The following is a 26,697-nucleotide window of genomic DNA, read 5'->3' on the forward strand; positions in this document are numbered from 1 at the left end:
GCCCCGGGGGCAGGCCTGAGGGAAGGAAGACAGTGCCCCTGGGCCAGGCCTGAGGGAGGGAAGACAGTGCCGCTGGGGCAGGCCTCGGGGGTGGCTGGCCTACAGGGACTGAGGGTGCGGGGAGTGGATGCAGAGCCCCTGACACCTGGTGGCAGCTGGAGCAGGAGCGGGACCAGCTGCGGGAGCAGCAGAAGACTCTGGAACAGGAGCAGGTCCGGGCCAGGGAGCAGCTGGCACAGGCGGAACAGCAGCTGGTGCTGGAGCAGGCAGAGCGCAGGGGCCTGCAGCAGGCCTGTGGGCGCCTGGAGCAGCAGCAGGAGCAGCTAGAGGAGCAGGCAGCCCTGCTGGGGCAAGAGAAGGCCCAGCTCCAGGAGCAGGTGGGCCAGGTGAGGACGTCTCCAGGGCGGGCTGCTGCTGTCTGGGATACGGCTGGGTCGCAGGTCCTGCCTAAGGTACTTCTGGGAGTCAGGCAGGCTCAGGATACCCAAACCAGCTCTTTCTGTCTGGGTAACGGATCAAGCCCAGTGCTGGCCTCCCTGTGGGGGTGGGGGCAGGGCGAGGGTATGCAGAGAAGAAGATTTCCATCAGGTCTGGCCTCTATATCCATCCCGCCACTTGGCAGGGGAGCCTGGGCCTGAGGCCAGTGACTTCTGCACACTGGGCCCTTAGAGAGCTTTGCTCTTTCCTCTTCTGTCTTGTTACTCCCTGGTCCACATCCACACAGCTGAACTCTGCGATTGCGTATGCACTGGTGCCTTCGTGCATTCATTCCTAATTTCCCCATCTTTTACTGAGGAATCTCAACTCACTGGAGAAAAGAACAGTCTAGGTTTTTTCCAATCCTGCCTCGTTCATCCACGCAGAAACCCTGCCCGTACTGGTTCGAGCCCCCGTGGCTCAGATTCCGCAGCCCCTGTTACATTCAGGACAGTTCAATCCTCCTGTTTTCAGATTCTGTCTTGTCCTTTTCTGGGGTCATCGTTTTCCTCTTCTTCTATTGACATTTAATAAGTCAGTGTACAGTGTCGAAGAGTTTTGACCATTGTACAAACCTGGGTAGCCGCCACCAGGATCAAGACATAGAACATTTTTTGTCAGCCCAGCAGGTTCCCCCACGTGCCTTCAGCCATCGCCCAAAGCCCCCGGCTCCCACCCAGGCGGCCTCTGCTCTGATGTGCAGCGCCACGGACTGAATGCACCTGTTTTAGAGTTCCTTATGAATGGAGTCATGCAGTACAGGCGCTTTTGTGTCCAGCTTCTGTCTCTCAACATCATGTCTTTGAGATCCATACATGTTCAGTGTATCACTATGCCCTTTGTTTTTAACTGCATAGTTATATTCCTTGGGATGAGTAAACCACATTTGCTCACTCATCCACCTGTTGCTGGACATTGGGATTGTCCACACAAGCCACACAAGACTTGCTGAATCAGAAACTCTGTGGGCGGGGCCCAGAAATCGGGATTTTAATGAGCCCTCCTTGGGATTCTGCTGCACACTAAAGTGTGAGAACCACAAGTGTATGGTATGATGTAGGAACTAAGGTCCATTATTTTTCATACTAATACCTAGTTTTTCCAGCACCACTTTTTGAAACTCTCTCCTTTTGTCCTTGATTAAATTTGGCAACTTGTTGAAAATAAATTGATCATATATGTGGGATTTGTTGATCTGTGCAAGTCAATCTATTCCTTCTTTCACCAAAACCACACAGTCTTGATTATGATCGCTTTTTAGTAAGTCTTGAAACTGAGTAGTGTACACACATCCACCTTGTTATTTTTCAAGATTGTTTTGGCTGTTCTAAATCCTTTGCATACTCATATACATTTTAGAATCATCTTGTCAATTTCTTCTTCCCTCCCCTGCAAAATAGCCTGCTAGGACTTTGATTAAAATTGTTTAGAATTTATAGATCAGCTTGTGGAAATGGACATCTTAAATATATTGAATATTATATCCATGAATATGGTATATCTCTCCTAGTCTTTATTACTCTCAGCCACGTTTGTAGTTTTCCATGTAGAGGTTTCTTGCACATCTTTGATTAGGTTAATTCTAGATTTTTATATCATGAATTATATTACTGTTTTAATGTCGTTTTCTTGTTGTTCATTATTATAGAAATATAATTTCATGTGAAATACAATTTCGTATGTTTATTTTGAGTCATGTGATCTTGACAAATTCACTTATAAGACTAAGTACAGAGCAAAGTTAAATATAAGTGGTGAGAGTGGCCATACTTCCACCAATGCAAGTGGGGAAATAATTTGATGTTTCACCGTTTAATATGATATTATCTGTAGGCTTTTCACAGATGCCCTTTATCAGAGTAAGGAAGTTCCCTTTCATTCCTAGTATGCTGATATTTTTTTAAATTTATAAATGGGTATTGGATTCTGCTGAATGCTTTTTCTGGAACTATTAAGATGATCACGTCATTGTTCTCTTTGTGCTGTTAATGCAGTGAGTTATACTGGTTGATTTTTTAGATGTTAAACTTGCATACCTAAGTAAGCCCTACTTTGTGATGAGTTAGTATCCATTTTATATATTTTTTATTCAACTTATAATATTTTGTTAAAGATTTTTGCATCTCTATTTGTGAATAATAGTTCTGTAATTTTCTTTCCTTGGAATCGTCAGATGTGGAATCAGGGTTGTGCTGGCCTCCTAAAATACACTGGAAAATAGTCTCTCTTCCTCTATTTCCGGAAAGTGTTTGTGTAAAATTGGTATTACTTAGTTCTTAAATGTTTGGCAGAATTCACTAATGAAATAGTGTGAGCTTGGAGTTTTCTTTGTGAGAAAGCATTTGATAATGAATTCAGTTTCTTTAACAGATACATAATCTATTCCAATTTCTTAGTTGCTTTTATGGCTGTTTCTTCATCTGCATCCTAATAATTTTGCATGTTGTGTTTTTATTATCAGTCAATTCAAACTATTTTCTCTTTCCTCGTGTGATTTATTCTTTGCCCCATGGATTATGTGGACATCTATGGCCTAAATTCCAAATAGGGTTTTCTAAATGTCTAATTGTTATCAATTTCTAATATAATTGCATCATGATCAGAGGACATACTCCATATTATTTGGATGGATTTAAATGTCCCAGTCTATCATCTATCTTGAACATGTCAAAAGAATGTGTATTATGCTATTGCTGAGTGTATTGTTCTACAAATATAAATTAAATCAAGTTGCTTAGTAATGCTGTTTAAATCTTCTAAGCCCTTACTGGGGTTTTTTGTGTGTTGATTTATTTCTTTGATTGGTTGTTTTTGTCTACTTGCTGCATCAGTTAGTGACAGAAGGGCATTAAAATCTCCATCTGTGATAATGGAATTGTCTGTTTTTTTCCCTAGATCTCCCCTTAGTTTCTTCCTATAGTCAATTTTTGCTTCATGTGTTTTAAATTTCTATTATTAGGTGTATATATATTTAGTATTTTATGTCTTTATGAGGAATTGGCTTTTTATAATTGTAAAACATCCCCTCTTATCTCTAGCAATACTCTTTTTTGATATCTACTTTTTTGATATTGATATAGCCACTTCCATTTTCTTATGCTTAGTGTTTCCATGGTATATCCTTTTCATATATTTACTTTCAACTTGTCTGTGTCTGCTTATTTAAAGTGTGTGTCACCATGATCAAGTGGGTTTCACACCAGGGATGCAAGGATGGTTTAACATACGTAAGTTAATAAATATGATACACCACATAAACAAAATTAAAAACAAAAATCACATGATCATCTCAATAGATGCAGAAAAAGCATTTGACAAAATCCAGCATCTCTTTATGATTAAAACCCTCAGCAAAGTTGGCATTGAAGGGACATACCTTAAGGCAATAAAAACCATCTATGACAAACCCATAGCCAACATTATAGTGAATGGGGAAAAGTTGAAAGTGTTCCCCATGAGAACTGGAACAAGACAAGGATGCCCACTCTCACCACTTCTATTCAACACAGTACTGGAATTCTTAGCTGGAGCAATCAGACAAGAGAAAGAAATAAAGGCGTCCAAATCAGTAAAGAGGAAGTCAAACGCTCACTGTTTTCTGATAATATAATCGTATACCTAAAAAACCCTAAAGACTCCTCCCAAAAGCTCCTAAGCTGGTAAATGAATTCAGCAAAGTTTCAGGATACAAAATTAGTGTACACAAATCAGTAGCTCTGCTGTACACCAACAGCGACTAAGCTGAGAATCAAATCAAGAATTCAACCCCTTTCACAATAGCTGCAAAAAAAAAAAAAAATACTTAGGAATATGCCCAACCAAGGGTGTGAAAGACTTCTTTAAGGAAAACTACAAAACACTGCTGAAAGAAATCATAGATGACACAAACAAATGGAAACACATCCTATGCTCATGGATGGGTAGAATCAATATTGTAGAAATGACCATACTGCCAAAATCAATCCACAAATTCAATGCAATTCCCATCAACATATCATCATCATTCTTCACAGAGCTAGAAAAAAATCCTAAATTTCATATAGAACCAAAAAAAGAGCCCACAGAGCCAAAGCAAGAATAAGCAAAAAGCAAATCTGAAGGTATCACATTACCCAACTTCAAACTATACTGTAAGGTAACAGTTACCAAAACAGCATGGTGCTGGTATAAAAATAGGCACTTCGAACAATGAAACAGAATACAGAACCCAAAAATAAACCCAAATACTTACAGTCAACTGATCTTCAACAAAACACAGAAAAACATAAAGTGAGGAAAGGACACTCTATTCAAGAAATGGTGCTGGGATAATTGTCAAGCCACATGTAGAAGAAAGAAACTGGATCCTCATCTCTCACCTTATACAAAAATCAACTCAAGATGGATCAAAGACTTAAATCTAAGACCTAAAATCATAAAGATTCTAGAAGATAGGCCAGGCACGGTATCACACCTATAATCCCAGCACTTTGGGAGGCTGAGGTGGGCAGATCACGAGGTCAGCAGTTTGAGACCAGCCTGGACAACATGATGAAACCTTGTCTCTACTAAAAATACAAAAATTAGTCAGGTATGGTGGCACATGCCTATAATCCCAGCTACTCAGGAGGCTGAGGCAGGAGAATCGCTTGAACTCGGGAAGCAGAGGTTGTAGTGAGCCAAGATCATGCCATTGCACTCCAGCCTGGGTGACAGAACAAGACTTTGCCTCAAAAAAAAAAAAAAAAACTAGAAAATATCGGAAAAATCCTTCTAGACATTGGCTTAGACAAAGACTTCATAACCAAGAACCCAAAAGCAAATGCAACAAAAGCAAAGACAAATAGATGGGACTTAATTAAACTAAAAAGCTTCTGCACAGAAAAAACAAACAAACAAACAAAAACAGCAGAGTTAACAGACAACCCACAGAGTGGGAGAAAATCTTCACAATCTATACATCTGACAAAGGACTAATATCCAGAATCTACAAAGAACTCAAATCAGTAAGAAAAACAAACAACACCATCAAAAAAGTGGGTTAAGGACATGAATAGACAAGTCTCAAAAGAAGATATACAAATGGCCAACAAGCATAGGGAAAAATGCTCAACATCTCTAATTATCAAGGAAATGCAAATCAAAACCATAATGCTATACCACCTCACTTCTGCAAGAATGACCATAATCAAAAAAATTTTTTTTAAAAAAAGATATTGGCATGGATGCAGTGAAAGGGAACACTTTTACACTGTTCGTGGGAGTGTAAACTAGTACAACCACTCTGCAAAACAGTGTGGAGATTCCTTAAAGAACTAAAAGTAGATCTACTGTTTGATGCAGCAATCTCACTACTAGGCATCTACCCAGAGGAAAAGAAGTCATTATACAAAAAAGATACTTGGACATACATGTTTATAGCAGCACAATTTGCAATTGCAAAAATATGGAACCAGCCCAAATGCCCATCAATCAACGAGTGGATTTTTAAAATATGATATATATATGTATATACACACACTCTATGGAATACTACACAGCCATAAAAAGGTATAAAATTATGGCACTCACAGCAACCTGGATGGAATTGGAGACTATTATTCTAAGTGAAGTGGAAATGGAAATGGAAAACCAAATATCATATGTTCTCATTCATATGTGGAACCTAAGCTCTGAGGATGCAAAAACATAAGAATGATACATTGGATTTTGGGGACTCGGGGGAAAGGGTTGGGGGTGGTGAGGGATAAAAGAGTACACATTGTGTACAGTATACACTGCTTAGATGATGGGTGCACCAAAATCTCAGAAACCACCGCTAAAGAACTTATTCATGTAACCAAACACCACCTGTTACCCAAAAACCTATTGAAATAGAAAAATTAAGAAATCAACAAATAAAGTGTATGTCAAAATCATACTTGGGTTTTGCCTTTATATTTACTCTGACAACTTCTATCTTTAATTAGAGTGTTTATTAGACCACTTACATTTAAGTAACTATTAATATGCTTTATTTACATCTAAGTATTTGCCATCTGTCTCTTTTTTTTTTTTTTTTTTTTGAGACGGAGTCTCGCTCTGTTGCCCAGGCTGGAGTGCAGTGGCCGGATCTCAGCTCACTGCAAGCTCCGCCTCCCGGATTTACACCATTCTCCTGCCTCAGCCTCCCGAGTAGCTGGGACTACAGGCGCCCGCCACCTCGCCCGGCTAGTTTTTTGTATTGTTTTTAGTAGAGACGGGGTTTCACCGTGTTAGCCAGGATGGTCTCGATCTCCTGACCTCGTGATCTGCCCGTCTCGGCCTCCCAAAGTGCTGGGATTACAGGCTTGAGCCACCGCGCCCAGCCTATTTGTCTCATATTTTAAAAATATTTTTACATTCTTCCTTTCTGGCCTTTTTTGGGGTTAGCTGCATATTTATTTAGTATTCCATTTTATGTTCTCTATTGATTGTTTTTAGCTGTGTTTCTTTTTGTTAGTTTTAGTGATTACCCTAAAATTATGACATGTACAGCCTATATCCAAATACTATATTACTTCACAAACAATGTAAGATCCTTCCAGCAATATATTCCATTTATCCCTTGCTATGTTTCGAATGTGTCCCCTCCAAAATGTAGGTGTTGAAACGTAATGACTAATTGTGACAGTATCAAGAGGTGAGACCTGTAAGAGATGATTTAGGCCATAAGGGTTCCACCCTCATCAGTGAGATTAAAGCCTTTATGAAAGGGGCTTCCTGCAACATTTGTGTCTCACTTCCCCTTGTGCCTTCCACCATGTGAAGATGCAGCACTCTTCTCATCTGGAAAATGCAGAATCAAGGCACAGCCTTGGAGGCAAGAGTAGTCCTTGATAGACAATTGAACCTGCCAGCACCTTGATTTTGGACTTCCCAGTCTCTAGAACTGTGAGAAGATAAATCAATACATTTCCGCTCGTTATAAATTACCCAGTCTCAGGTATTTTGTTATAGCAGCACCAATTTACTAAGACATCTCTTCTATCCTTTTCGCTCTTGTTGCTCTGTTTTATTTCTGTATATGTTGTTATAAACCTTATACTACTTTACTAATATTTTTTATTTTTAAATGATTATTTTTAACCATTCACACACACACACACTCATCTTTTCACAAACATTTCAGTTATTTGGTAACATTCTTTACCTTCTTGAGTGTGTTTTTAAACATATTAATTACAGTACTTTTTTGTGTCTTTGTCTGATAACTCTAACATCTAGATCCCCTAATGAGCTATTTCTATTGTCTTTTATTTATTTATTTTCAGTACTTTGGCCTTGTCTCCTAGTATGCTTAATTTTTTTATTAGGCTTAATAATTTTTTATTGAATGACAGACTTTGTGTTTTTGTAGATGTAATTCATAGACATAATTTAAGGCTTTGAATGATACAAGCTTCTTCCAGAGGGAATTTGCTTTTGACTTCGGGAAATCAGAATAGGGATAAATCACCTTTATCCAGTTGAGGATTTAGCTGCTTTGTAACTGTGCTTCCGTGTTTTCTGAGGAGTCGTCTATTTCTGGCTTACCCCAGGGTGTAATATAACTCTCCTATGTTCCTAATTGGAAATCTCAGGTGTTTACCAGGGTTCCTACTCTTTAGTTAGCCCTAAACTCCAGGTTTTATTTTCTCAACTCTATAAGACTTTCAAAAGTCCTATCTGACTTCCCAGACTCTCAACTGCTATTTTTTTGTTCAGATTCTTAGTCTCCTGGTCCTTTACTGCTTCTGAATTATATATATTAAAAAAAATACATACTTTTTCAAAGCAGTACCATTTATTTTATTTTATGAGACAGGGTCTTTGTTGCCCAGGCTGGAGTGCCGTGGCATGATCATGGCTGACCGCAGCCTCGACCTTCTGGGCTCCAGCAATCCTCCTACATCAGCCTCCCGAGTAGCTGGGACTACAGGCACACGTGACCATGCCCAGCTAATTTTTGTGTTTTTTGTAGAAATGGGGTTTTGCCATGTTGCCCAGGCTGGTCTCAAACTCCTGGATTCAAGTGATCCACCTGCCTCAGCCTCCCAAAATGCTGGGATTATGCGCTTAGCCAGCAGTCCCATTTTTTAAAATCACAATATAGAATCTCAGGTTTACCTCCAGGCTTTTCCTTCCCTTCTGATATCTGCTCTTCTTTTCATTCCCTGGCTGCTTTGGTATCTCTGAACTCTAAGTTATGTTGCTTCAATCTCATAAGCCTGCTGAAATCTTAGGCCATGTTCCCAGTCTTTTAGCTAAAACCTTTTTTTTTTTTTTTTTCCCAAGCAGACCTTCGCTGTGTCACCCAGGGTGGAATGCAATGGGGCGATCTAGGCTCACTGCAACCTCCGCCTCCCGGGTTCAAGCAATTCTCCTGCCTCAGCCTCCTGAGTAGCTAGGATTACAGGCACACCCCTAGCTAATTTTTGTATTTTTAGTAGAGATGGGGTTTCGCCATGTTGGCCGGGCTGGTCTCAAACTCCCAAGCTCAGGTGATCTGCCTACCTCAGCCTCCCTAAGTGCTGGGATTACAGGCATAAGCCACCAAGCCCGGCCTAAAGCTTTATTATTGGATCCTGAGGCTCTACACCCTGTGTCACTTAGGACTTGGCAGATACCCCAAAGGGGAAACCTGTTGTATTCGTAGAATTTCAGACTCACTTTAATATATTTCTCCCTGTAGCCTGAACACCAGGGACCTGACTGCCTTAGTGTCTCTCTAATGCTTTTAAATAGATTATTGGGTTGTATGTTGTGCCACTTTTCCAGTTGCTTTAGGTGGGAGGGTTAGTCCTCAACAACCTACCTCACCATTATCAGAAGTAGAAAGTCCTGGTTTTTACTTTTGAAGAATGTTTTCACTGGGTATAGAATACTAAAATAGCCATTATTTTCTTTCAGAAATGTAATGAAGTCATTCCATTGTCTTCTGGCTTTCATTGTTGCATGGAAAGTAAATGTCAGTCTTGTTCATTTCATGGCTATGTGACATTTTCCCTTTTTTTAAAAAAAAAAAAATATTTATCTTTGGTATTCAGAAACTTTACTAAGTTGTATATCTGTGACATTTTCTTTCAATTTATTCTTTTGGGGGTTACAGCTCATTTTAAGTCTGTGGCTGGATGTATTTTACTAGATTTGGAAAATTCTTGGCCTGTATCTGTTCAAATATGTCCTCTCATCTCCTTCTGAGACTGTAATTACACATATGATGGGCATTTTTGGCTTGTCCCATATGTCTATAACACTGTTTTGTGTATTTTCCATCCTTCTTTCTCTTTATGATTCAGTCTGAACACATTCTTTTGTCTCTCTTCCAGGTTACTAGTCCTTTCTTTTATTCTGTCTAATCTGCCGTTGTCTATTAGTTTCCTTACTTTTTTGGTTATTATATTTTAAACTGTATTTTTTATATTTAGTATCCAGTTCTATTGTTAAACTTTACATCTTGCTATCCATCTTCTTGAACATGTTAATCAACTATTTTAAAGTTTGTGTCTGATAACTCCAATATCTAGATAACCAGGGTGGGAGGATCTGTATCTATTTTCTGTTCTTATTTGTGGTTTTTTTGTCATGTGGTCCTGTCTCCTGATAGGCCAGATCTTGATTAAATAGTCAATCTTATATATAATAAACTACAGAAATAATTTGAGGATCTTGACAATGCTATTCTTCTTCCAGAAAGGGTTTATTTTTGTTGTTGTTGTTGTTTGTTTGTTTTTGAGAGAGTGTCTCACTCTGTCACCCAGGCTGGAGTGCAGGGGCATGATCTTGGCTCACCATAACCTCTGCCTCCTGGGTTCAAGCGATTCTCCTGCCTCAGCCTCCTGAATAGCTGGGATTACAGGTGCATGCCATCGTGCCCGGCTAATTTTTGTATTTTTAGGAGAGATAGGGTTTTACCATGTTGCCAGGCTGGTCTTGAACTCGTGACCTCAAGTGATCTACCTGCCTTGACCTCCCAAAGTGCTGGGAGTCGCCGCACTCGGCCAGAATTTACTTTTGACCCTGGCAGGCAGTGAAGGTAGAAGGTCCCTGTAATCCAATCAGTGACTGGGATGATTCATACCTGAGCTTCAGTGTCTATGAAGGATGGTCTGTTTCTGATTCACCACTACTACTAGGATCAAGCCCTGCTGTGAATACAACTTGATGTCTTGTGATACGTATCAGAGCCTCTCCGCTTTGGTGGCTCTGAACCCTGAACCCTAATTTTTGTTCCCCTCAGGCCATGGTACTGCCAGAAGCTCTTCTTGGCATCTCAATTTTTCAGCCCAAACTTTTAAATCAGCAAATGCCTTAAGGGAAAAGGAGACACCAAATGCTGGGCTCATTCCTCTGTGTCTCTCTTCTCTCCAAGATCTTCGCTGCTTCAGTCCCAGCTGTCTTTTCAGCTGTCTGAGGTCTCTTACATATTCTTGTGATATATCTACCTAGATTTTTATGATATTCTTGGTGGAAGTGTTGGTCTGCAGCAGTCTAGTTTTCCATTCCCTTCTGTTGCCATTTCTGTGCAGTGTTTCCTGACCCCTGGACACTGGAGGACAAACAAATGGTACCATTTAGATTGACAGTTGGCTCCTACCTTGGAGTGCCCAGTTCAGTACCATCCCCATCGGGGTACCTGAGTGGATGCCCCCTCTATTGTAAAGACATCCATGTGCTTCTGAGGTCCACCCACTTCTTCCACTCTCACCTCCATGCCATTCTGCATGAAATCACTTCTTCTGAAGTCCTTTTTTCCCCTCAAGAGGCCCATGCTCGCCCACCCACTTACTCTCTTTCTCTGCTGACTGTCCATTTCCACCTCCTCTAGGTCACATGCCAGAAACAGGCCCTGGAGGAGCAGCTGGCTCAGAGCCTGCAGGACCAGGAGGTCCAGATGGACACTCTGCAGCAGGCCCTGCAAGACAAGGATGCTCTGTCTGAGGAGCGGGCCCAGCTGCTGGCCAAGCAGGAGGCCTTGGAGAGGCAGGGCCGGCTTGCAGCTGAAGAGGCAGCTGATCTCAGGTATGCAAAGGCCTGCCAGTCAGGGCATGTCCCACATGTCCTTACCCTCAGAGAGTCTGCAGTGTGGCAGCGTATGGGGACACGCACACCATGGCATAGGCCTGGGAGGGAGTGTGTGCACATGAAATGGGCTGTGAGTGAGAGGCAAGCACAGTGCCTTTGGGTTGGGGCGGGGCATCTAGAAGAGGTCAACCCAGTGAAAGCACTGGGGTCACCTTCCTGAAAGAGGTGGTGGCAAGTGCAGAAACACAGCTGAGACCAGTGGAAGGCAGATCTTGCTCATGGAGCTGTGGAGTTCAGGGTGAAGGGATGGCTGGATTCAGGCACTCCCACAGTGCCCTTGGAATCCTGCTTCTCCCTCCCTCAGCACAGCTTGGCTCTGAGACCTTATTCCAGGCAGGCTCACTCTGAGAGGTGGCAAGATGGCCAGCAGCCACTCCAGGGTCCTCCTTCCAGCAGACGCAGAGCACCCTTCTCCCCATAAGGCCTGTGAGTGGCGGCCATGGGCCATGTTGAGCTGCGTGATATCCTTGTACCAATCCTGGGAGCCGGGAGTCACAGGGCTTGATCCCAGGCTTGGGTGGCACACCCACCCCTGGAGCCCGGAGCAGGGCCAGCCCAGGGACACACGAGGTGGAGAGTGTGGGCGGGTGAGCCCAGAGGCCCTCAGGGCAACTCCCGGAAGTTGGGATGGGCACTCGCAGGCAGGAACAGGATGTGTGTAGGTGCCGCCCGGTGTGTGTGTGTAGGTGCCGCCTGGTGTGTGTGTGTGTGTAGGTGCTGCCTGGTGTGTGTGTGTGTGTAGGTGCTGCCTGGTGTGTGTGTGTGTGGGTGCCGCCTGGTGTGTGTGTGTGTGTAGGTGCTGCCTGGTGTGTGTGTGTGTGTGTAGGTGCTGCCTGGTGTGTGTGTGTAGGTGCCACCTGGTATGTGTGTGTGTGTGTAGGTACCACCTGGCGTGTGTGTGTAGGTACCGCCTGGTGTGTGTGTGTGTAGGTACCGCCTGGTGCGTGTGTGTGTGTAGGTACCGCCTGGTGTATGTGTGTAGGTACCCGCCTGGTGTGTGTGTGTAGGTGCCGCCTGGTGTGTGTGTGCAGGTACCGCCCAGTGTGTTTGTGTGTAGGTGCTGCCTGGTGTGTGTGTGTAGGTGCTGCCTTGTGTGTGTGTGTGTGTGTAGGTGCCGCCTGGTGTGTGTGTGTAGGTACCGCCTGGTGTGTGTGTGTGTAGGTACCGCCTGGTGTGTGTGTGTAGGTACCGCCCGGTGTGTGTGTGTGTAGGTACCGCCTGGTGTGTGTGTGTAGGTGCCGCCTGGTGTGTGTGTGTAGGTGCCACCTGGTGTGTGTGTGTGTGTGTAGGTACTGCCTGGTGTGTGTGTGTATGTGTGTGTAGGTACCACCTGGGGTGTGTGTGTAGGTGCCGCCTGGTGTGTGTGTGTGTGTGTGTGTGTAGGTACCACCTGGTGTGTGTGTGTAGGTACTGCCTGGTGTGTGTGTGTGTAGGTACCGCCCGATGTGTTTGTGTGTAGGTGCTGCCTGGTGTGTGTGTGTGTATGTGTGTAGGTACCACCTGGTGTGTGTGTGTGTGTGTGTGTGTGTGTGTGTAGGTACCGCCTGGTGTGTGTGTGTAGGTGCCGCCCGGTGTGTGTGTGTGTAGGTACCACCCGGTGTGTGTGTGTAGGTGCCGCCTGGTGTGTGTGTGTGTAGGTACCGCCCGGTGTGTGTGTGTAGGTGCCGCCTGGTGTGTGTGTGTGTAGGTACCGCCCGGTGTGTGTGTGTAGGTGCCGCCCGGTATGTGTGTGTGTAGGTACCGCCCTGTGTGTGTGTGTGTAGGTGCCGCCCGGTGTGTGTGTGTGTGTAGGTGCCGCCCAGTGTGTGTGTGTAGGTGCCGCCCAGTGTGTGTGTGTGTGGGTACCGCCTGGTGTGTGTGTGTAGGTGCCGCCCAGTGTGTGTGTGTGTAGGTGCCGCCTGGTGTGTGTGTGTAGGTGCCGCCTGGTGTGTGTGTGTAGGTACCGCCCGGTGTGTGTGTGTAGGTGCCGCCCTGTGTGTGTGTGTGTAGGTACTGCCTGGTGTGTGTGTGTAGGTGCCGCCCTGTGTGTGTGTGTGTAGGTACCGCCTGGTGTGTGTGTGTAGGTGCCGCCTGGTGTGTGTGTGTAGGTGCCGCCCTGTGTGTGTGTGTGTAGGTACCGCCCTGTGTGTGTGTGTGTAGGTGCCGCCCGGTGTGTGTGTGTAGGTGCCGCCCTGTGTGTGTGTGTAGGTGCCGCCCTGTGTGTGTGTGTGTAGGTGCCGCCTGGTGTGTGTGTGTAGGTACCGCCTGGTGTGTGTGTGTAGGTACCGCCCTATGTGTGTGTGTGTAGGTGCCGCCCGGTGTGTGTGTGTAGGTGCCGCCCGGTGTGTGTGTGTAGGTACCGCCCGGTGTGTGTGTGTAGGTGCCGCCCTGTGTGTGTGTGTAGGTACCGCCAGGTGTGTGTGTGTAGGTACTGCCCGGTGTGTGTGTGTAGGTGCCGCCCGGTGTGTGTGTGTAGGTACCGCCCGGTGTGTGTGTGTAGGTGCCGCCCTGTGTGTGTGTGTAGGTACCGCCAGGTGTGTGTGTGTAGGTACTGCCCGGTGTGTGTGTGTAGGTGCCGCCCGGTGTGTGTGTGTAGGTGCCGCCCGGTGTGTGTGTGTGTAGGTACCGCCTGGTGTGTGTGTGTAGGTGCCGCCCGGTGTGTGTGTGTAGGTGCCGCCCTGTGTGTGTGTGTAGGTGCCGCCCTGTGTGTGTGTGTGTAGGGGCCGCCCGGTGTGTGTGTGTAGGTGCCGCCCGGTGTGTGTGTGTAGGTACCGCCCGGTGTGTGTGTGTAGGTGCCGCCCTGTGTGTGTGTGTAGGTACTGCCCGGTGTGTGTGTGTAGGTGCCGCCCGGTGTGTGTGTGTAGGTGCCGCCCGGTATGTGTGTGTAGGTGCCGCCCTGTGTGTGTGTGTGTGTGTAGGTGCCGCCTGGTGTGTGTGTGTAGGTGCCGCCTGGTGTGTGTGTGTGTGTAGGTGCCGCCTGGTGTGTGTGTGTGTGTAGGTGCCGCCTGGTGTGTGTGTGTAGGTGCCGCCCTGTGTGTGTGTGTAGGTGCCGCCCTGTGTGTGTGTGTGTAGGTACTGCCTGGTGTGTGTGTGTAGGTGCCGCCCTGTGTGTGTGTGTGTAGGTACTGCCTGGTGTGTGTGTGTAGGTGCCGCCCTGTGTGTGTGTGTGTAGGTGCCGCCTGGTGTGTGTGTGTAGGTGCCGCCCGGTGTGTGTGTGTAGGTGCCGCCCTGTGTGTGTGTGTGTAGGTACCGCCCTGTGTGTGTGTGTGTGTAGGTACCGCCCGGTGTGTGTGTGTAGGTGCCGCCCTGTGTGTGTGTGTGTAGGTGCCGCCTGGTGTGTGTGTGTAGGTGCCGCCTGGTGTGTGTGTGTAGGTGCCGCCCTGTGTGTGTGTGTGTAGGTACCGCCCTGTGTGTGTGTGTGTAGGTGCCGCCTGGTGTGTGTGTGTAGGTGCCGCCCGGTGTGTGTGTGTAGGTGCCGCCCAGTGTGTGTGTGTAGGTGCCGCCCAGTGTGTGTGTGTAGGTACTGCCCGGTGTGTGTGTGTAGGTGCCGCCCTGTGTGTGTGTGTAGGTACTGCCTGGTGTGTGTGTGTAGGTACCGCCCGGTGTGTGTGTGTAGGTGCCGCCCAGTGTGTGTGTGTGTAGGTACTGCCTGGTGTGTGTGTGTAGGTGCCGCCTGGTGTGTGTGTGTAGGTGCCGCCCTGTGTGTGTGTGTAGGTACCGCCCTGTGTGTGTGTGTAGGTGCCGCCCTGTGTGTGTGTGTGTAGGTGCCGCCTGGTGTGTGTGTGTAGGTGCCGCCTGGTGTGTGTGTGTAGGTACCGCCCTGTGTGTGTGTGTGTAGGTGCCGCCTGGTGTGTGTGTGTAGGTGCCGCCTGGTGTGTGTGTGTAGGTACCGCCTGGTGTGTGTGTGTGTGTGTAGGTACTGCCCGGTGTGTGTGTGTAGGTGCCGCCCGGTGTGTGTGTGTAGGTGCCGCCCTGTGTGTGTGTGTGTGTAGGTGCCGCCCTGTGTGTGTGTGTGTGTAGGTGCCGCCTGGTGTGTGTGTGTAGGTACCGCCTGGTGTGTGTGTGTGTGTAGGTGCCGCCTGGTGTGTGTGTGTGTAGGTGCCGCCTGGTGTGTGTGTGTAGGTACCGCCTGGTGTGTGTGTGTGTGTAGGTGCCGCCCAGTGTGTGTGTGTGTGTAGGTGCCGCCTGGTGTGTGTGTGTAGGTACCGCCCGGTGTGTGTGTGTGTAGGTGCCGCCCGGTGTGTGTGTGTAGGTGCCGCCCTGTGTGTGTGTGTGTAGGTGCCGCCTGGTGTGTGTGTGTAGGTACCGCCTGGTGTGTGTGTGTAGGTGCCGCCTGGTGTGTGTGTGTAGGTGCCGCCCTGTGTGTGTGTAGGTACCGCCCTGTGTGTGTGTGTGTAGGTGCCGCCTGGTGTGTGTGTGTAGGTACCGCCCGGTGTGTGTGTGTAGGTGCCGCCCAGTGTGTGTGTGTGTAGGTACTGCCTGGTGTGTGTGTGTAGGTGCCGCCCTGTGTGTGTGTGTAGGTACTGCCTGGTGTGTGTGTGTAGGTACTGCCCGGTGTGTGTGTGTAGGTACTGCCCGGTGTGTGTGTGTAGGTGCCGCCCTGTGTGTGTGTGTGTAGGTACTGCCTGGTGTGTGTGTGTAGGTGCCGCCTGGTGTGTGTGTGTAGGTGCCGCCCTGTGTGTGTGTGTAGGTACCGCCCTGTGTGTGTGTGTAGGTGCCGCCCTGTGTGTGTGTGTGTAGGTGCCGCCTGGTGTGTGTGTGTAGGTGCCGCCTGGTGTGTGTGTGTAGGTACCGCCCTGTGTGTGTGTGTGTAGGTGCCGCCTGGTGTGTGTGTGTAGGTGCCGCCTGGTGTGTGTGTGTAGGTACCGCCTGGTGTGTGTGTGTGTGTAGGTGCCGCCTGGTGTGTGTGTGTGTAGGTGCCGCCTGGTGTGTGTGTGTAGGTACCGCCTGGTGTGTGTGTGTGTGTAGGTGCCGCCCAGTGTGTGTGTGTGTGTAGGTGCCGCCTGGTGTGTGTGTGTAGGTACCGCCTGGTGTGTGTGTGTGTGTGTGTAGGTGCCGCCCTGTGTGTGTGTGTGTGTAGGTGCCGCCTGGTGTGTGTGTGTAGGTACCGCCTGGTGTGTGTGTGTGTGTAGGTGCTGCCCGGTGTGTGTGTGTAGGTACCGCCTGGTGTGTGTGTGTGTGTAGGTGCTGCCTGGTGTGTGTGTGTAGGTACCGCCCAGTGTGTGTGTGTAGGTGCCGCCTGGTGTGTGTGTGTAGGTGCCGCCCTGTGTGTGTGTGTAGGTGCCGCCTGGTGTGTGTGTGTAGGTGCCGCCCAGTGTGTGTGTGTGTAGGTGCCGCCCGGTGTGTGTGTGTAGGTGCCGCCCGGTGTATGTGTGTAGGTGCCGCCCGGTGTGTGTGTGTAGGTGCCGCCCGGTGTGTGTGTGTAGGTGCCGCCCAGTGTGTGTGTGTGTAGGTGCCGCCCGGTGTGTGTGTGTAGGTGCCGCCCGGTGTGTGTGTGTAGGTACCGCCCTGTGTGTGTGTGTGTAGGTGCCGCCTGGTGTGTGTGTGTAGGTGCCGCCTGGTGTGTGTGTGTAGGTACCGCCTGGTGTGTGTGTGTGTGTAGGTGCCGCCTGGTGTGTGTGTGTGTAGGTGCCGCCTGGTGTGTGTGTGTAGGTACCGCCTGGTGTGTGTGTGTGTGTAGGTGCCGCCCAGTGTGTGTGTGTGTGTAGGTGCCGCCTGGTGTGTGTGTGTAGGTACCGCCTGGTGTGTGTGTGTGTGTGTGTAGGTGCCGCCCTGTGTGTGTGTGTGTGTAGGTGCCGCCTGGTGTGTGTGTGTAGGTACCGCCTGGTGTGTGTGTGTGTGTAGGTGCTGCCCGGTGTGTGTGTGTAGGTACCGCCTGGTGTGTGTGTGTGTGTAGGTGCTGCCTGGTGTGTGTGTGTAGGTACCGCCCAGTGTGTGTGTGTAGGTGCCGCCTGGTGTGTGTGTGTAGGTGCCGCCCTGTGTGTGTGTGTAGGTGCCGCCTGGTGTGTGTGTGTAGGTGCCGCCCAGTGTGTGTGTGTGTAGGTGCCGCCCGGTGTGTGTGTGTAGGTGCCGCCCGGTGTATGTGTGTAGGTGCCGCCCGGTGTGTGTGTGTAGGTGCCGCCCGGTGTGTGTGTGTAGGTGCCGCCCAGTGTGTGTGTGTGTAGGTGCCGCCCGGTGTGTGTGTGTAGGTGCCGCCCGGTGTGTGTGTGTAGGTACCGCCCTGTGTGTGTGTGTGTAGGTACCACCCGGTGTGTGTGTGTGTGTGGGTGCCGCCTGGTGGGTGTGTGTAGGTGCCGCCCGGTGTGTGTGTGTAGGTGCCGCCCTGTGTGTGTGTGTGTGTAGGCTGCTGCCTGGGGATCTGGATGGATCCTGCAGCCTCTGCAGAAACCTGCTGATGGCTTCTGTGCCTTCTCGGCTCTGCTGAGGGCCCTGCTCAGGCGCTGCTAAGTATTTTTGTTGAAAAGATTTCCTCCTGGAATATTCTAGAATCTGAGAGGCATGAGAAACATTGGAGTCTGGGATCCTTGAGCTTCTTTGCAGAGAAACCCCTTCTCCAAGTGAAAGCTTGCACGGCAATCAGGAAGGAAAACCTGAGGGAGGCTCCTTCCCGTGCTCCTTTCTGGGCCCTGGGGGCTCCCAGGACCAGGGGTGGAGGTCCCTTTCCTGCTGGTAGGATCTGCTGCCCAGAACACAGGCCCTGGCCAGAGCCCTCAGCAGCCTGGGTCCTGCCCTGACAGCTGCCCCTACCTCTGCCCTGCCACTGACCCCCCCTGCACATGGCAGCCCTGCGGGCCCCAGCATCACAGGCCACTGAACAGGGGTCCTGACGGCCAGTTGAGCCTCTGGTGACAGAGGGGCTTGACCTGAAGCCCCGTCGGCCCGACACACTCTGTGTTTATCTGACTGGCCCAGTGCGGCCGGAGAGCGTGGATGCTGCCATTTTGATGAACTCACAGGTAACACTGAGGACCACTAAGTGCGGGAAATCCTGCTGCAGCTCCTTGCTTCTGATTAGGCCTCCCCACGGGTCTACTTTATGAAGGGCTCCACTCTCGGATCCTCAGGCCCTGACAAGGCTTCTGCAGTGGGGACCTGCTCCCTCCCTTCATGGAGTCCTGGCCCGCTTGTCAGCCAGCAAGATGGACCAAGGTCCCTGTCGGCCCACACCCTGAGCAGCCCTGCCCTGCTCAGAGCACCCCGTGGGGGGCCAGGCCTCCAGTCCAGGGGCTCAATGGTGGAGCCCCTGGAGTTGCTCCTGGGCCCCCATGGAGAGAGAGAGGCTGGGCACAGGCTCAGGTCCCCAAGCTTCAGGCAAAGACGTCCGATTTCCGAGCAGCAGAGGCCACATCCCTTACAGGAGACCAGGCAGGCCTCTGGGAGGAGGGGTTTCCAGGCTGACTTGAAGGGAGGGTTTCCTACACACAGAAGGGAGAAGAGCTGCCAGGTGAAGAGAGCACTCAAGCCTGGGAGTGTGGGATGGGGGTCATGAGGAGCACTTACGGGAGGAGGGACTGGAAGGGGAGCACAGTAGCATGCAGCAGAGTGAGGTTTCTGGGGGTTCTGACCTGAGCCCAGAGGACCTCCCTCTGCAAGCTCTGGTGAGCCCCCAGAAGGCTGGGATGTGCTCTAACCCTGATGAAGGAGGTGGCAGTGGCCAGAAAGATGGAAGAGAAATGGAGGCAGGGCCTGGTCAAGAGTTGCCAGGGTCCCCGTGGCCCATGGCCCGCCCTGACCTCATCTGTTTGGAGTTGGGCACCCACCATTTGCATCTTCATATGGGTGTCTCTGCCTGAGCCCTTGCAGTGTGTTTGTATGTGTTGTTTGGTGCCTTGCTTTGTTCACTGATAAACACCCAGCACAGGACAGCAAAGAGCAACAATGAAACTTGCCATTGATGGTTGGATCACTGATGAATTAATTGTTAGAAATGTGAGGTTTTTTATCACCCCTCCCTCCCAGGAACGGGCACTGCTGTGCGTTGGTGTGTGCTCCAGGTGTCTTCTGAGCAGTGGCATCTCCGTGCACAAATGCACCTCGCAGGCTTTTCACATGATGGAATCACGCTGCATGTGGGGGTCCAGTTGGGTGGGTGACTTTTTGGGGGGACTCTTTTCATGACATTAGAATAGAAAATAGTTTCCTCGTCCTTGTTAACAGCACATGGTGCTCCAGAGACAAGATGCACCATAATTTCTACAACATTCTTCCATTTATTTGCATTTCAGCTAAATCTCATTAACGCCTGTGTAAAGCTATAGAGAACATGTTATACGTGGGATCTTATGGATGCCTTGCCCATTGTTTGCTGCTCCTTTGCAGGGCAGAGAGGGACTCCCTGGAGAGCAGCCTCCGCGAGGCCCAACAGCTGGCCACGAAGCTGCAGGAGCAGCTGGAGGAGGAGACCCAGAGCACGGGACTCGCTCGGCAAGCCTTGCAAGGTGCTCCAAGGGCACTCCCTCAGCTCCTTCCCCAAAAGTCAGCCATGCAGGGGCCCCTGGCATGGAGCTCACTACCCACACATGCTGCACCCCTCTCCGGAGCCCACAGGGGCATGAACGTGAGCCTGGAGCTCATGTGACGAAGCAAATTGGGCCACCTCGCCCATGAGGAACAGCAACACCCTGCCCAGGCCGCACCTGGTGCCGGCCTGAGGCTCCGAACTGGGTTGTGGCCGCAGGGTCAGCGTGTAGCCTCCAGCTGCAGCCCTGTACCCTTGACCCTGCTCAGCCCAGCCTGCCATGGGCTGGCCGCCCACTCGCAGAGCCTGGAGTGGACAGTGGTCGCCACCAAGGCTGTCACTCCCTAAGGAGTCCCAAAGGGTTCGGGGCTCCACATGCCAGGCCCTGGCACACCTTACCCATCACCCCACAGTGGAAATGGAGCAGCTACAAAGTGACTGGGAGGTCCAGGAGATGAAGCTGCGGCAGGACGCGGGGCGGCTCCAGCGACAGGTGGCACAGCAGGAGCGGGAGGCACAGCGGGCCCTGGAGAGCCAGGTGTCAGCTCACCGTGAGGCCCTGGCACAGCTCCAGAGGGAGAAGGTCTGCTTCCCAGGAGCCCACCAGTAGCTTCCTAGAAGGCTACCAGGTCCCAGGGAATGGCAGGCCCTTGGGAGAAGGGGGCCCTGGGAGACTGAGCTCAGAGACATAGGCACCTGGCCAGGGAAGGCTGGGCAAGGACCTGCTCACGCTTCATAGTTCACGTGGGCATCCAGGGCCTTCCTCGTGGAGCCCTCACACTGGGCTTGGGTTGGTATTTGGGGGGGGCCTCCCTCATGGAAGAGGCTGGACATGCTGTTGGCTGGTCTGGTGCAGTCTGAGGGACGGGGGCTGGAGGGGGCCCCGTCCCGCAGGTCCCAGGCTTCTGGAGGCCTGGTTTGACATGTCTTTACACCCCTCCGTGGCAGGGGCACTGCAGAGACTCAGGAATGGTTTACAAACTGATAGATCAATGTGGGATAACAGGTGCTGAGACCCAGAGAGGCCCTCCCTGCTCTGGTGACTCTGAGGGGAAGACATAGAGGGGTGCAGCTGGCTGGACCGGACAGCCCCTGGGGCCCATCAGCCCTGGCATCCCACGGGCCAGCTCTCACTCAGGACCACAGACAACTGCTGGCCTCACCTGCCGGACCTCACAGCCCATCCCTTTACCTTGGTCCAGGAGACCCTGAGCCTGTCCCTGGCAGAGGAGAAGGAGGCAGCCAGATGCCAGCTGGAGCAGGAGAAGGAGCTGGTGACAAAAAGTGCAGCCGAGAGGGAGGCTCTGAAGGGGGAAATTCAGAGCCTGAAGCAGGAGCGGGACGAGAGCCTTCTCCAACTGGAGCACAAGATGCAACAGGTGATGGCAGGGCTGGGCAGCGGGGTTGCTCACACTCACTGCACCTGTCATCTCTGGCTCAGCACAAGGGCTGCATGTGGCCACACCTCAGGCAGATGCAGCCTTTCCAGGTCACTGCAATTTCAGCTTTGTTCTTCCACAGCAGTCATGATGGACAGATGTCCAACCACCTACCCACCCATCCGTCCATCCATCCATCCATCCATCCATCCATCCATCCCCCCACCCACCCACTCACCCACCTATCTGTTCATCCAGCCATCTGTCCATTCATTCACCCCTCCGTCCACCCATCCACTTGCCCATCCATCCATCCTTCCACCCATCCACCCACCTACCCATCCATCCATCTATCTCTCCATTCATCCCTCTGTCCATTCATCCACCCACCTACGCCTCCATCCATCCATCCACCCATCCACCCACCTACCCATTCACCCATCCATCTGTCCATCCATTCACCCATCCATCCATTTATCCATCCATCCACCCATCCACCTGCTCATCCATCCATCTACCCATCCACCTGTTCATCCATCCATCCATCCTCCCATCCACCTGCCCATCCATCCATCCACCCATCCACCTGTTCATCCATCCATACACTCATCCACTCACCTACCCATCCATCCATCTATCCATCTGTCCATTCATCTATCTATCCACCCATCCATCCATGCATGTGAATGTCCCTCCACACACTTGTCACTATCCACCCACTCACTTGAATATCCATTCTTCTTTCCACACATTTAGCTAACCACCCAGATATATGGCCATGCATCCACATTCCTAGCTGTCCATCTACACATGTCACCATCCATGTAATCATTCATCAGTTCATTTGACTATTCATCCAACTATCCATGCACCCAACCTTCCATCCACACAGCTATCCACAACCCATCTGACCATCCATCCATCCATCCACTTAACATCCTTTCATCTGTCCACAAACTCAGCTGTCCAGCCACATATCCAGCCATCCATCCATGTGTCTATCCATCCATCCACCTGATCCACCAACCAGCCAGTCATCCAATCATCCATCGGTGTATCCAACTCAAACACCAAGCCAAGCACAGAATTACCAGCCACACATCTGGCCATCCTTCCATCCCAGCAGCAGTTGAGACTCAGCCACTGGCCCAATAAAAGCTACCCTGAGTCTAGGCTGTTCCGGTATATCATGCCGCCCTGAGGAATTCACCGTGGAGTGAAAGGAATGGACACATGAACACGTCCACATTGTGTCACATGGGGTGATAAGGACTATAAGATGTTGGTACCAATTACAAGCCGGGTGCTGTGGCTCACACCTGTAATCTCAGCACTTTGGGAGGCCGAGGTGGGTGGATCACTTGAGGTCAGGAGTTCAAAACTAGCCTGGCCAACATAGTGAAGCCCTGTCTCTACTAAAACTACAAAAAATTAGCCGGGCATGGTGGTGGGGACCTGTAATCCCAGCTACTTGGGAGGCTGAGGCAAGAGAAAAACTGGAACCCAGGAGGTGAGGTTGCAGTGAGCCAAGATGCAGAGATGCCTCAAAAAAAAAAAAAAGACAAATTGCAGGAGGAGTTACAGTAGCCAAAATAGCCAAGATTTATTGTCAAACTCTCTGCATTTAATATTTGATTCTTGCAACACTCTGAGGCACATGCTCTAATTATCCCTATAGTAGTGGTGAGAAAACTGAGGTCCACAAATATCGAATGCCTCGCACAGGGCTGTGCAGTGCACCTGCTGGACACCGAGGTCTGTGCTCTTAACCGCCCCACAACTCCGCATCCTTAGGTGGAGGCAGGGAGGGCCTTACAGGAGGAATAGTAGTGTTGGGTGGAGAGGATGTGGACGTTGGCAGGATGTCTGGGGATGGCATGAAGTTCTGCACAGCTGCCAGGCTGCACGTGAGTGGAAGCAGCGAGAGAGGTGTGCAGTGGAGCCGGGATGGGCCTCGGGCACCAGCCTCAGGTGACAGGGAGCCAGTGGATGTTCTTGAGCCAGGGTGATATGATAGGACTTGGGTGGAAGAGAGTCTGGGGCCAGGAGGCTGGGGAGAGGCTGAGGCAGGGTCCATGTGAGAGGGGCTGAGAGCCAGGCAAAGGAGGAGAAAGGTAAGTTCAAAGCCCCTTGGGACGTGGTGATATTATTCCCATTGGACATATGAGAAAAGAGGCTCCAGGGCAAGCAATACATCTGGGGAGTGGATGGCCCATCAAGGCCCCCACGCAGCCCCTCATTCCCATCTGAGACCAACCACAGGACAACGTGGCCTGTTCTTATGTGATTATTTAATCCCAGCTTCCCGGAGGCACACACAGCCCTCCAAGAGAGGGGACCTCGGTCAAACAGGAGTGCAGGCTTGGTGGCTCAGGCCTGTGATCCTAGCACTTTGGGAGGCCGAGCCCAGCGGATCATCTGAGGTCAGGAGTTCAAGACCAGCCTGGTCAACATGGTGAAACCACGTCTCTACTAAAAAAAAAGACAAAAATTAGGTGGGTGTGGTGGCGGGTGTCTATAATCCCAGCTACTCAGGAGGCTGAGGCAGGAGAATCGCTTGAACCTAGGAGGCAGAGGTTGCAGTGAGCAGAGATCATGCCACTGCATTCCAGCCTGGGTGACAGAGTGAGACTCCGTATCAAAACAAAACAAAACAAAACAAAAACAGGAGTGCAGGCTAAGAGGGCAGACAGGCACCGTGTGCTAGTACCCTCCCTTCCCTGGACTCGCAGCAGAACCACGATAAGGGACACCCCAGGGGCAGAGCACAGACAGGCTGGCCTGTGGAGCCCTTGCCGGTACAGCAAGCTTTCCCGGGACCTCTGCTCGGCCAGCTGACTGTTATCCTAGGCGGCCTGTGCAGAGAAACTGAGCGGAGCAGTGAGGCTGGGGGTCTAGCGGGAAACTTCCCCACACTTCCCTGAGGAACCTGTGATGACCCAGTCGGGGATCTTATTTCTACAATGAAGAAGAGGAATTATACGTAGAGCAGGAGCCAAAGACCTGGAACCGCTGGCCCAGGAGGGGCTGCCTTCACCGGGACCCTCCATGCTCTTACCTGCCGTGTCTGAATGGCGGTTTGCCCACACCTGTTTGCAAAGCGAAGCCCTTACCCGAGAGAATGCCACACTTCCATATTTGGTGAAGTTTTGCCTAAAATTCTAACAAATACTCCCTTGTGGTGCCCAGTAATGAGGGGCACAGGAGGGAGAGACAGGGCCCCCACCCTTGCAGACCTTATAGTCCAGTAAGGGCAGATTCATAAACAGCCAGCAGGTCTCCAACCGAGCAAAACAAGCAGGGCCTCAAGGGAGCGAGGGAGGGGAGCAAGGGGGAGCATTGATTTTTAAAATGGTTTAGAATATAGAAAGCCATTCAATGAAAAGCCCCCCACTCCTGCCCCTCCCCTTCACTAGGCCACTCAGGGAACAGTTGTCCTCTCTCTTTGATTCCCCTGTAACACGCCCATGCAATTCTGACCCAGAGATAGCACAGACCCCACAGGGCAAGGTCCCCAGCAGGACACCCTCTCTCAGACACCATCCACAAGTCCAGGGGTCTCCAGGCCACCCACACTTCTGACCACCTGACTACAAGTTTGGGGGTTCCCATGGTCCTCTCAGGTTCAGCCATTCACTAGAATGACTCACAGAACTCAGGAAAGCCTCTTGTTCCTCTTAGAGTTTCATTATCAAATATGGAATTCAAGACCAGCCAGAAGAGGAGACACGCGGGCAAGGTGTGGGCACGTCACAGACAGGGGCTGCTGTGCCCTCCCTGTGGAGCCAGCCCAGCACCCTCCTGCACCCCAGTGTGCTCAGCAGCCAGGAGGCTCCACTGCACTTTGGCGTCCAGAGTTTTTACTGGGTTTCACCGTGTAACATGATCCGTGGAGTGATTGGTTATGCGACCGAAGCCCGCTTCTTTGACTGCTGGGAGGCTGGGTTGACATCCTTTGGCTCAAAGGCTCAACTCTCTAATAATGGTCTTTCAGCAGACAGCCCCTATCCTGAAATTCAGTAGGAGGCCGGGCGCGGTGGCTCACGCCTGTAATCCCAGCACTCTGGGAGGCCAAGGTGGGCGGATCACAAGGTCAGGAGATCGAGACCACGGTGAAACCCCGTCTCTACTAAAAATACACAAAATTAGCCAGGCGTGGTGGCAGGCGCCTGTAGTCCCAGCTACTCAGGAGGCTGAGGCAGGAGAATGGCGTGAACCCGGGAGGCGGAGCTTGCAGTGAGCCGAGATCACGCCACTGCACTCCAGCCTGGGCGACAGAGCAAGACTCCGTCTCAAAAAATAAAAAAAGGAATCAGTAGGAGTCCACCCTGAGTCACCTTATTAGCATAAACTCCCGTGTGGTCCCAGGGGCCCGCCAGGAATAACGTAGACAGTCCTCATTTTGGGAAACCCCCAGTGTGTACAAGCTTCCTCCAAGGACCCAGGACAAAGACCTGATAAATCTTTTGTTATGCAACACCCTCCAAAGATTGCGTGCAAACAGAAATATACAGCATTACCTCCCCAACACTGCACTTTTAATACAAAGGGAACGGAAAGTCCACGCTGGCTCCTGGGCCTTTCTCTTCTCAATTATCAAAGCATCTCGGTGACCTTTCCCAACTGTGTATCGGCCGCTTTGTTCTTCTGTTTCTGGGCTGCATGCTGAGCTGCCAGGACTGGGTCTTCCTGTGGCTGGCTATTCTTCCTTCCATGGACATCTGGGTTGCCTCCAGCTTTGTTGCCATTACAGTAATGTCACAGACGTTAGTGACACCACACAGAGGTCATTCCACACAGGTGCACGCGTGTCTCTGGGCTGCCCTCCCCCAAATGGGCCTGGGCATAGAGAGAATATTCATGTGTGAATGTGACAGGCATTGCTTCCACAGCCTGGCCCATGGAGCAGCGTGCCGCCCTTGGGGCTGAGGGTGTCTCACTGACACGCGCCTCCCACACCATCAGGGAGATGGAGCATTTTCAGGCTTTTAAGCTTCCTTCTCTGCACTGCAGCGGGTGTTGCCTAGAGGGATGAGGGTGGCTCATGAAGGCCCCCAAACTGCATGGGAAAGGGCAGGATTTTGGACAGGCAGAGGAAGGTGATGATACCCCAGGGATGGGCCCAAGGGCAGACACAGAGGTGACATGATGTCAGACAGAGGGCAGGCGCTCAGAGGGTGAAAGGGCCCAGGGCCCAGGGCTGCCTCTGTGGGAGCCGCCTCTCCTCTCCAGCGGCAGGGATGTACAGACAGGAACATGAACATGCTGTGTCCAGGGGAGCCTCTGCACTCAGCATTCTACCACAGCCTCTCCTTCGAGGGGGGCCTCATCCCTCCCCCC

At 50.5% G+C, this 26,697-nt stretch overlaps 1 protein-coding gene across 2 annotated transcripts in view; it reads left to right on the top strand.

The window, feature by feature from the left end:
- CROCC2 (ciliary rootlet coiled-coil, rootletin family member 2) overlaps window positions 1-26,697 on the top strand; it is an 85,834-nt gene that overhangs the window by 27,591 nt on the left and 31,546 nt on the right. For both annotated transcript variants that reach the window (XM_038000604.2, XM_038000605.2), the window contains exons 14-18: window positions 156-386; window positions 11,285-11,478; window positions 19,840-19,958; window positions 20,392-20,561; window positions 21,181-21,357. In XM_038000604.2, coding sequence (XP_037856532.2) covers window positions 156-386; window positions 11,285-11,478; window positions 19,840-19,958; window positions 20,392-20,561; window positions 21,181-21,357 — 891 coding nt within the window. The remainder of the gene's footprint in view (window positions 1-155; window positions 387-11,284; window positions 11,479-19,839; window positions 19,959-20,391; window positions 20,562-21,180; window positions 21,358-26,697) is intronic.

This window comes from Chlorocebus sabaeus, chromosome 10 (assembly GCF_047675955.1).
Source record: "Chlorocebus sabaeus isolate Y175 chromosome 10, mChlSab1.0.hap1, whole genome shotgun sequence".
Taxonomy (NCBI): Eukaryota; Metazoa; Chordata; class Mammalia; order Primates; family Cercopithecidae; genus Chlorocebus; species Chlorocebus sabaeus.